Raw genomic sequence first — 10,446 nt, forward strand, 5'->3', positions numbered from 1 at the left:
CCCGACTCACAGGCTGGGGCTCTTGCCACCACCAGGTTCTGTGGGCTCTGACCTCTCTGCCGCCGGCCTCATCCAGAGTGGTGGAGCACATTCGACAGCGGACTGCACTGGCTGTGCAGAGGCTGGACTGGATGTGCTCTGCTCTCCATGGTTAGGGTGCTTTCTACATTCTGAAGCCAAAGAAGACGCTCGAGGAAGGACCGTTTGTGGCATTTAAGGTCAAAGATCCTAACTCCTCTTGACATTTGGAACTCGCTCTCTGCACCGGTAGGCACTTTGGGGCACTTCTCTCCCCTCCAGTAATACATGCCCTTGTGCTATTACTGTTCCCCTGAAGACCTGCCTTACCTCGATCTTAGATTCCCATATATCACAAGCAAACTGAAGGGTTCGTGGGCATTTTAAAAGCACTTTCTATTCAGACGTAAGCCAGTTTTTTTTTTAACCATTATTTATTTACTGCTAACATGAATTCAAAAAAAGTATGCAATTGCCTTTATACTAGAGGAAATCAGGAAATCCAGACACAATTGCCATCATCAAATCTTAATCTTCAGAGAACAACATCTGCACGAGGCTGGCCTGAAGACACTCAGATTCCACCAGTTTTTGAGGCTGTAAAAGAACAACGGTCCAATCTTAACCCATGGCTACAAAAATGGTATTAGGAGGCAAAGTGGTGTTCTGCCTTGAGTGACATACATCTTACAACAGAGAAATTATGCCATTCAAAAACTATCAACTAGTTGTAACAAGTCTTAGGAAATAGTTAAGCTATTTGCCTGAAGATGAATCACTAAAATACTTGGCTCCTCAGACCAAAACGAGAGACGGCAAGCCCAGTGCCATTCCCTTACCCCCCCGGTCTTTAATTTAGAATCCCAGGGCCGTGGCTAACCTAGAGGAGGCACCCTTTCTTTTCGACCAGAATTCTGGATTAAGTGGAAAACAACTGCTAGTATGGTCAGGAATGATGTGTAAACTAGCTTCCTTGAGCCGTGCTTACAGAATTTTGAAACGGAGTGGCTTTTGGAAAGCATGAGAAAGACCTAATATTTAGATATCTGCATTATTAATAGCTTATTGGGATCGGCCATAGGGATGGACATCCAAGTTGTGTATTTTTAATGCACTCTGAACACCAACGTGGTACTTGGCATGAAATGTCAGGGTCTTTTCTGACGGGTGAGCTGCGGCCCCAGCACGATGAGAAGGCAGACACTTACCGTCCCATACTTAAGTAGTGTAGGCACTGCCGTCACCTTCAGGTTTTTCCTGAAGTCATTATTCGGATCCTTCCAACTGTTTTGAAAAGAAGAGGTGATGGTGGTTTCTCACAGATAACATTCGATCTATTCCTGCGTTTAGTCTTTTAGTAATCCTTGTTTTTGTCGTAAACGTTTACCGAACCTTGAGGACTATGACTTTGTGACTCTGCACTTTTCCTTTAGAGCCTGACTACGATATAAAGTACATGTAAAGACCGTTGAGTTCTGAACTAATACCAGGCCAACTTTACTGAATTACCCATACCACAAGTGGCTAAATGCAGCAGCTCCCAAGGGCTTGCCTTACCCGGCTACACTGAGAAGGGAGAACCTTTGTCCCGAGGCCCCTCCCGCCCAAGCTGCACGTCTAGTGCGTGCCTGGGGAACAAGGAGTACGCGGGCACTTACTAGGGTCTCTCCCCCACTTGGCAGTAGATGAACACACAGCCTTCACTGACATGCTTCAGCCCCTCTCGTACGACCGGCTCGGCTTAAGACAAAAAGACAAAATAGTGGCATACCCGCTGTGGCCGCTGGCCCGGAGAGGCCGCGTCCGGGACAGGGCGCAGCCCTTCACCTGCAGGTAGCGGAGGGGCCTGATGCGGGCCACGCCGACCCACCGGCCCCGGGGGAACGCGTCTCGCGCCGCGGCAGCGCGCATGCTGGGGCCTGGGCTGGCGGCCGGGCCCGAGCAGGGGCGCCCGGGGGCCGGCTGGGAACGGGAGGCGAGCCGCCCCGCGCGCCCTCGTGCGCCCTCCCCGCCCCCCGCCCGGGCCGCGGCCTGCCGGGCCGCCGCCGTCCGCGCAGCAGCTCCCCGAGCGCCGCCTCACCGTGCACGCAGTCGGGGCACCAGCTCTTGCCCCCGGCGTCCTTGGAGCCGGTGAAGTAGGCGAAGATGGTCTTGCCGTGGTGCCGCTCCACGGCCCGGCGGAACTCCTCGAAGCCGGACACGCTCACCTCCTCGCAGCCCGCCATCGGGAGGGCGCGCCGCGCTCGGCCGCCCGGGGCCCCTGGAGGCGCGGCCGCGGGGCGGGGCCCCGAGCGCGGCGGGGCGCGGCTGCTTCCGCCGGGAGCCCGCGGCGCCACGGGGGCCTCGGGCGGCCAGGGCGCGCCCGCGCCGCCTTCCTGCGCCCGCTGCGCCTTGCTGGCCCCGCCGGCGCCGCGCAGACAGTCGAGCCTCTGCCCCGGCGGCCGCGGCCCCGGCCCCATGTGCGCTGGCTGCCACGCCCGCCGCCGCCGCGCAGCCCCGGGCCCCCCGGCGCCGGGCCCCCTAACGGCTCCCAGGCCGCCCCGCGCCGGTCGCTATGGCGACCGGGCGAGCGGCCGGAAGCGCGGCCTAGCGGGTCCCCCTCCCGCTTCCCGGTAGCCGCGCCGCGCCCGGGCCAGGTGGGCTCGGGCCGGGGCTGGGGGGGTCCTGGGACGCCGCGCCAGGAGCCGGGGAGCCGGGGAGCCGGGGAGCCGGGGCCGCGCCCGCCCCTCGCGCCCCTGCCGCGGCCGGGGGGCGCCGGGGGGGCCCGGGGCGCGGGGCGCGGGGCGCGTGCGTGCGTGCGGCGGGCGGGGAAGGCGCGCGCGGCCCTGCGGCCATGAGCGGGGCGGCCGGCCGCTGCGTGGGGCCCAGCCGGCCGGGGCGCGGGCGCGGGCGGCCGTGGGGCAAGAGGTGCGCCGCGGGGACGCCCCGAGGGCGGGGAGCCGGGCGCCGGCCGCCCGGCGCGGCCTGGGAGACGCGCTGTGTGAGCGCAGAGCGGCTGCGGGACGGTCGGCGGCCGCGGGGCAGAAGGGCCGAGGCCGGGGCCGCAGGCGCGAGCGAGCCGGGGGCTTCGGGGGCCCGTGGCGCTGCCGGCCCGGTTGAGGCGGCGGGGGACCCTGGGGCCGTGTGGGTGGACGGGGCTGTGGGGCAGCCGCAGGTGGTGGGGCCCGTCGGGTCAGTGTGGGTGACCGGCGCCGGCGGGCAGGAGGAGGGGGCGCCCTCCCCGAGTCCCCGGGGCTGCGAGCGGAAGGGCCGCCCGGGCTCCACGGGGCACGAGAGCATTCTGGAGCTGTGGCTGAAGGTGCAGGCTATGCGGGCAGCGTCGGGCTGTGGGGAGGGAAGCAGGGTGGAGCTCCTCCCGGTGCCTGCAGGGGACGGCCCGGTTGAAAGGGGTGTCCCCGGCCGGGCTTCCTGGGTAGAGACGAGCCGGGCTGGCCTCACAGGACCCTGGGTGAAAGGACGGGCCAGGGCGGCCCCCGGGGCCCCTGGAGGAGCTGCAGCTATGGGGCTCGGGGCAGCTTGTGGGATGGCCTCGGGCCTGCTTTTTGGGGGTGTGCCTGCGGCCCTGGGGACGAGTTCCGGGATTATCCCCTACCTGCTGGGGAGAGGACAGGCCCTGGGGGTGCCCGGAGCCGTGGGGTGGCCTGAGGCTGTGCAGAGAGAGACGGGCTGTGGGGCCTCTCCGGGTGTGTGGGACAGGGGCCAGCCGGTGCAGGTGCCGGGGGCGCTGGTCCGAGAGGCGGTCTGTGGGGACACCGTGGGCCTGTGGGGAAGGGGACAGGCTGGGAGGGTGCCTGATGCTGTGGGGGCGCCCAGAGGCACGGAGGAGGACGCGACCTCTGTGGGTGCCCTGGGCATGTGGTGGAGGAGGCGGGCTGTGGAGGGGGTGGGCTCTGGCGGTGTTCCTGGCGTATGGGGTGCTGGACAGCCTGTGGGGGCGCCTTGTGCTGTTGAAGAGGAAGCCAGGTGTGGGGCTGACGCAGGGTTCAGGGAAAGGGGACAGAGCGTGTGGGTAGAGACTGGGTCTGGAGGTGACCCGGGGTCATGGGCAGCCACACAGACCACGGAGGTAGGTGGCCGTGATGAGCAGGAGGTAGGCTCTGGGGGTGCTCCAGGCCTGTGGGGTATGGGGCCGGGAATGGGAGTGCCTCTGGCTCTGGGGAAGGAGACAGGCTGTGGGAACCTCCCGGGTCTGTGGGCGACCGGGCAGCCTGTGGGGGTGTCCCAGGCTGTGGTGGTGCCACCAGGAGCTCCAGGGGAACAGGTGAGCTACGGAGGTCTCCCCGGCCAGTGGGAGAGGCAGCAGGCTCTGGGGGTGCCTCTGGCCGATGCGGTGGCCGGGCTTGTTGGGGAGGACACAAGCTGCGGCCACGTCGTGAGCCTGTGGGAGGGGAGGCCGGCTATGGGGGAGCAAGAGGCCCTGGTGCCTACAGCTTTAGGGGTGCCCGGGCCTGCAGATCGGGAGGCCGGCTGTGGCGACGGGTCCTGTGTGTGCAGAAGGAGACAGGCTGTGGGGTGGCCTGAGCCAGAGGGCATGCCCAAGGCCGCGGTTTTGCCCAAGCACAGGTGTGCCCCGGCAGGGGTCCCCCCAGCAGCGGGTACGCCCGGGCCTGGAAGGGTGCCTGCCGCGGTGTGGGTGTCTGGCCCTGTGTGTCAGGAAGGCAGCTCCAGAGATGTCTTGAGCCTGTGGGAAAGGATCCGAAGCGCCGCAGTGCCCGTGGCTGCAGGGGTCCCCGCGGCCCCCGAGGAGCTGTGGTGTGAGCATGAGGACACTGGCTCTGCCGCTTTCCCCGGGTCGTGGGGAAGGAGACAGGCTGTCGGGGTTCCTGAAGCGCCTGGGCTTGTGGGGGAGGAGACAGACCCCGGGGGCGTCCCGAGATCTTGGGGAAGGAGACCGCGTGCCAGGGCGCCTGGGGCTGCCGAGGTGCCCACGGCTGCCGGGGTGCCCGGTCCTCTGGGGTCGGAGGCCGGCCCTGGGGGTTTCTCAGGCTTGCCGGGAAGGAGGCAGACCGCAGGGGTGTCCACAGCTGGCGGGGTGCCCGTGGCCCCCAGGACACCTAGGCCTGTCCCGGAAGAGTCTGCGCCTGGAGGTGTTGCAGGCCTGTGGGGGGAGCGGGAGATAGCACGAGGACCAGCAGACGCCTGGGCTTCCACAAGGTTGGGGGTGCCCAGCACCGCCAGGATGCCCGCGCTCACGGGGGAAAGGCTGGGCCCCGGCGGCCCCTCAGGCTTGTTGGGAGGGAGATGGGCGGCTGAGATGCCCGCGGCTGCGGGCCTCTCCGTGGCTGTGGGGGCCTCTGGGCCGATGGTGGCCGATGCCAGCTCTGGGGACACTTCAGGTGTGTGGGGACAGAGATCGGTGATGGAGGTGCCCGCTGCTGCCGGGGCTGCAGGACCTGCTGATGGGGCAGGTGGTTCCGACGGTGTCTCAGGCCCGTGGAGAAGGAGAGCCAGTGGACCGGCCGCTGAGGCCCTGCGGGCGCCTGTGTCTCTGGGGGTGCTCGCGGCTGTAGGGGTTCCCACGGCGGGGCACGCGCCTGCCGCGGTGTGGGTGACCGGGTGCATGGGGGAAGAAACGGCTGCGGCTGCCTCGGGCCTCCCCGCGTTGAGGAGACAGTCCCTGGAGGGAGCTTCGGGGGCGGGGGCGGGAGGCCTGAGTCTGGAGCTGACGGCGGGGAGCCAGGCGGGGGGGCTGCCTCGCACCCACGGCTGCGGGACCAGGTCATGGAGCTGCCCGAGGCCTGGCGGGGGAGACGCTGACCAGGAGAGCCTGTGCGCCGTGTCAGGGCTCAGAACCGCAGTGGGGGCACCCCCGGGTTCAAGGCCGGAAACAGGCATGGGCCGGTTCAGGGATCACCGGCAGCAGAGTGGGGGGGGGCAGGCCGGCGGAGCGTCTGGAGCTAGGGGGAGGGGGAGCCCTCTGGGAGAGCACCGTGTGGGGGAGGACAGGTTGAGGGGGGCCTTCCAGTAGTATGTTAGGGAGCAAGTGGGGGGGTCCTGGGCTCTGTGGGAGGGGACAGGTTGGGGGGAGGTGTGGCCTGGGTTATGGACCAAGACACAGGTTGTAGGGGTGTCTCAGGATCACGGAGAGAGGCTTCGTAGCGATGTCCTAGGGGATGTTGGGTGACAAACTGGGTTTCCTGGAGCAGTGGGGTGGGGACAGGTTGCAAAGAGAGGGGTGTCCCAGGCATTTGTACAGGGGTCAGTGTGGGGGTGGGTGTCCCTGGACTGTGTGTGTTTGTGTATGTGCGTGCAGGTGTGTGTGTGTGTGTGGCGTCACTTGAGGGGTCACCTAGTGTTTCCTAGCGGAGAGTGGGAAAGTGCCGGCCCCGGCCTCGACAGACTCGTGCATGCACGGCCCCACCCTGTGGGCCGCCTGACCCTACGGCTGCAGCCCCCGGATTGTGGGGGCTCTCAGGCAGCAGCGGGGCCGCCTCGCTCACCTGCCCTCGCGTCTCGACAGCCCTGGGAGTAGGGGATCTTGAACAGCTGCCCTGATGTTCCTGCCGATGCGTCTGTCTTGAAGCAAATCCTGTCTGCAAACCTGGGGTTTATGCAAAAGCTGAAATTAGGGATTTTTTCTTAAGACCTGGATTTCCCCATTGATTTACTGTAGGATTCTTTGACAGAACAAATACCCCAGTACATTGAAAACTAGTCAGTTTATGGAAAACCAGCTTAATTCAACAAATGTTGAGTTCAAGTGTCTGCCATGCTCCAAGCACAGTGTTGTGGGAAATATCAGAGAAGAGCAAGACAGGTCCTTACCCTCCAGGAGCCTTGTCTAGCCGGGAAGATGAGACTTGCCCCGGGACATAGGTAAATAACAACGTGAGGCGAGGTCGTGACGAGCTCGTGCTGAGTAGGGGTAACAAAGTGTCGGGGGGGTAGCCCACATCAACTCCCAGAACACCTTCCTGTCTTAGCCCACTGTGGGCAGGGGGCCTCCGGCGGCAGATCTGCCCTAAGTCTGGGCATTCTGATCCTCCCGCAGGCTTCCTCAGAGTCCTGCAGAGTTCTGACCTGAGCTACCCGGGAGAGTAGAGCGGGCCGCTTTCTAACTAGGGCTTGGGGTTTGTGAACGTGGACTGTCCGTAAAGCTACCCTGCTGGACGGTTGCTCGCCTACTGTAGTGGAGCTCCTGTCTTCCTGGTGACCCTTGAGATCTGAGATTTGGAATGGCTCAATAGCTAGTCATTAGAATAGTGCTCCCCGTATTCTCAGAAAGTAGGGTTTCAAAAGGGAAGATGCTTTTGTACCTGTCCCGAAGCCCTCGCTGTTATGCGTGAGGCTGCTGTGGACTTCTCTAGAATGTTGTTGCATGAGCATGGTGCTGTGTTTAACTTCTTCCCCTGTGTTTGAATGCTGTTGGTCTGAAGTGGCTTTCTCTCGTTTTAGGCAATGACTGTGGGAGAGCAGTGCTGGCCGGTGGCTGGGCTCTCTGCAGCATCCCACGCGCTCTGACGGGATGGGCCCGGGCAGGCCAGCCTCCGCCTGCGCTCATCTAGCACCTTGCGTCCAGCTACACGGGAGGAGTGACCCCAGGACACTTCAGGCCCAGGTAGTTCTCTTCCCTTTCTCTCTTCAGATTTTTATCAGGAAACATTTTGAACAGAAGTTGGAGGAAAAGGACAGTAAACACCCTTTAAACCACCTTCGAGATTCAACGGTGGTTAGCGGTTTGTCCTGTTTTTCTCTCGGATGTTTGCAGAACCACTTCAAAGGCAGCTGCAGATGTCATGACGCTTCCCTCCTAGATGTTTTAGAGTGCTCAGTATTTTAGAACAGTCCTAAAAATAAACTCTCTACTTAACCATTATCACACCTAACAAAATGGATGAAAAATCATTTCCTAGTATTATGTAATAACCAGTTTTCCCTCAGCTTCATCCAGTTGTCCCCAAAATGTGTTTCCCCCCAACACTGAATGTATGAAAATCTTCACGCAACAACATTGGGTTCTACGGCGAACACCCAAATTGCATTACGATTTCGTGGTATTTGTTTCATTGCCTGTCTGACCTTCAGTCCACCCTCCAGAGTCCATCCATCAGCCCACCTTACTCTGATACATAAGGAAGTCAGGTGCAGACACGGGCACCCTGCCTGCCTCAGCGTGCGCGTCACACGCTAGAATTCATTCTTGGAGCTCGTTCTTAGAATTTCAATTTTTTCTTCTGATGCAAATTTTACATCTGAAATGAATACATCAAAACGTATGCATGTTGTCACATTTGCTGAGTTTCGACAAATGTGTACATAGGTGTCGCACATACCTCTATCAGGATGGAGGTCTTTTCTGTTGTTCCAGAGAATTCTCCTCTGCCCCTTCCTGCCCTCCCAAGGCCACCGTCATTGTAATTTTTTCCACCGTAGATGGATTCTGCCTGTTCCAGGACTTCCTGTAAATGGGACTCGTATGCCACGTGATCTCGTGGGTCAGGCCTCTTTGGGCGTGATGCACAGGGGCTCCTCAGCCGGCGCGGCCGCTCTGAAACGCTAAGCAGTGTCCCTGGTAGTTGGTTCTCCAGCTGCTGGTTTGGGTTCCTGCACATGAAGCTGCTGGGAGCTTCCTGGTATACCTCTGTTTGTAAACGTGTTTTCAGGTCTTGGGTAAATACCAGGGAGCGAAGTCGCTGGGATGGGGGATGGTGTATGTTTAGTTTTTTAACAAACCAGCAGACCTTCTTCCTGGGTCTGTGCCATCTTCTGTTCGTACCAACTATCAAGCACCCCCAGTCGTTCCACGTCTTCGCCAGCCTGGAGTGGTTTTTTTAATTGGGTCCCTTCTGCTGGGTGTGAAGTAATATCTCATTGTAGTTTACCAAGAAAATTAAAAAACTTTTTTGACATAGTTTCAAACTGACAGAAAAGTTACAACAGTAGTGCATAGAATTCCTGGGTATGCTTCTCCTAGACTCCCCAAGTGTTAATCCTCTTATTACATTCCGCCCCCCTCCCCTGTGTCTCTTTCTCTCTGTCCCTCTTTGCACACGCGTGCACTCACACGTACACGCACCCATGCACATGCATGCATGTCCATACGTACACACGCATCGATGTGCACACGTGCACTCACATGTATACATGCCCCCATGTGCACATGCATGCTTGCACGCACCCACGTGCACTCACATGTATACACACATCCATGCACATGCACGTGTGCTCACGCATCCATGTGCCCGTGCGTGCTCACATGTACACACGCACCCATGTGCACAAACGTACACATGACCCATGCACTCACGCACATGCACCCATGCCCACACATACGCACCCATGTGCACGCACGCACGTACATGTACCCATGCACACTCACACCCGTGTGCACACTCACGTACACGTGCGCACTCATACACACTCATGCACGCACATACGCACCCATGTGCACGGGCACACTCATGTATACATACACCCGTGTGCATGCACACGTACACATGTGCACACACGACTCTCACGTACGTGCACACCCATGTGCACACACACGCCACGTATGCACAGGCATTTTCTAAACTGGTGAGTTATAACTTGCAGACACGATGCCTTTTTACCGCTAAGTACTCGGTATGTATTTCCTGAAACAAGCATTTCTCTTACATAATAACATGATCAGAATCTGGAAGTTCACATTAAGATAAAGCTACCGTTTCATGTGTAGGCCTTGTTGAGATTTCATGAGATATCCCAATAGTGTCCTTTACGGTGAAGGAATCCCGGGTCACTGAGCGGCGTGAGTTGCCACGTTTGTCTCGTTGCTTTGATCTGAACACTTTGTGAGACTGTCTTTTTATTTCATGACATTGGCATTCTTGAAAAATACAGGCCAGTTATTTGATGATGTTGTATCAGTTTGGCTTTGTCTGAAATTTCTCAGAATGACACTCCTGTTACATCCTTGTGGGGGGAAAACTGCAGCATGATGCTGAGCCCTTCTCGTGTGCCCCGTCGGGAGGCGCCCACCGTTGACCTCGTCCTAACCTGGTGGCGGCGAGGGCGTGTCTGCCCAGCCTCCGCTGTGAACTTGCTCTCACTTTTCTCTGCAGTTGCAAGTGTCCGTCCTCAGGACCATGTTAGCGTCCTTTTGCTCCCCAGACTGATGAACTAGTTTAGCATTCATCGATAATTTTTGTCTGAATCAGTTTTTTATTCTGATGGTTGGTAAGCGGTGACTGACTTATTTGTATGAGAGCAGTTTGGTGCATTGGTTTCTGTTAGTATTCATCTTTAGGGCTTTCTTTTGTCTTTATAGATTTTATTCCCCATGTCCCTGCTGCATGTGAAACGTCAGCGTGGTTGCCAACCTTCCTGCCCAAGACGGCATTTGAGAGTGTCTCCTCTCACCCACCTCTCCTGTCCTTCCTGCACACACCCATTCTCTATTCAGTTTTGGTCTCTTTTCACTTCAATTTTAACATTTCTTTAGAGAGC

General features: G+C 59.6%; 3 protein-coding genes across 12 annotated transcripts in view; 2 read left to right on the plus strand and 1 right to left on the minus strand.

Annotated features, from left to right (window-relative positions):
• Positions 1–10,446, plus strand: part of KIAA0753 (KIAA0753 ortholog) — a 48,782-nt gene that overhangs the window by 847 nt on the left and 37,489 nt on the right. For 8 of the 10 annotated variants that reach the window (XM_045889993.3, XM_045889989.3, XM_045889991.3 and 5 more), the window contains exons 1-2: positions 6,135–6,834; positions 7,414–7,576. In XM_045889993.3, coding sequence (XP_045745949.1) covers positions 7,484–7,576 — 93 coding nt within the window. In that variant the 5' untranslated portion in view covers positions 6,135–6,834; positions 7,414–7,483. Of the gene's footprint in view, positions 1–2,425; positions 2,655–6,134; positions 6,835–7,413; positions 7,577–10,446 lie in introns of those variants that run through there. The other 2 variants (XM_045889990.3, XM_064582563.1) reach the window with 2 other exon arrangements.
• TXNDC17 (thioredoxin domain containing 17) lies at positions 431–2,333 on the minus strand. Its single transcript, XM_045890128.2, has 4 exons — positions 2,099–2,333; positions 1,677–1,758; positions 1,227–1,302; positions 431–615 (listed from the first exon to the last, which is right to left on the minus strand). Exons 1-4 carry the CDS (start codon positions 2,241–2,243, stop codon positions 547–549), a joined length of 372 nt encoding a protein of 123 aa, XP_045746084.1. The 5' UTR covers positions 2,244–2,333; the 3' UTR covers positions 431–546.
• On the plus strand, positions 2,837–6,001 carry LOC123853622 (collagen alpha-1(I) chain). The gene has a single exon (XM_045888194.3). The coding sequence runs from the start codon at positions 2,852–2,854 to the stop codon at positions 5,984–5,986; it is 3,135 nt and encodes a 1,044-aa protein (XP_045744150.2). The 5' UTR covers positions 2,837–2,851; the 3' UTR covers positions 5,987–6,001.

This window comes from Mirounga angustirostris, unplaced genomic scaffold (assembly GCF_029215605.1).
Source record: "Mirounga angustirostris isolate CCGP_5_RB_7025 unplaced genomic scaffold, mMirAng1.0.hap1 SCAF_17, whole genome shotgun sequence".
Taxonomy (NCBI): Eukaryota; Metazoa; Chordata; class Mammalia; order Carnivora; family Phocidae; genus Mirounga; species Mirounga angustirostris.

Bases quoted from the DNA above. Each gene is read 5' to 3' on its own strand.
- TXNDC17 (XM_045890128.2), bottom strand. From the start codon at position 2,243: ATGGCGGGCTGCGAGGAGGTGAGCGTGTCCGGCTTCGAGGAGTTCCGC. The intron at 1,303-1,676 runs GTAAGTGCCCGC...TTTTCAAAACAG, and splicing joins CAAGTGGGGGAGAGACCCTA to TTGGAAGGATCCGAATAATG. The intron at 616-1,226 runs GTAAGTGTCTGC...GTTCTTTTACAG, and splicing joins CACTACTTAAGTATGGGACG to CCTCAAAAACTGGTGGAATC.
- LOC123853622 (XM_045888194.3), top strand. From the start codon at position 2,852: ATGAGCGGGGCGGCCGGCCGCTGCGTGGGGCCCAGCCGGCCGGGGCGC.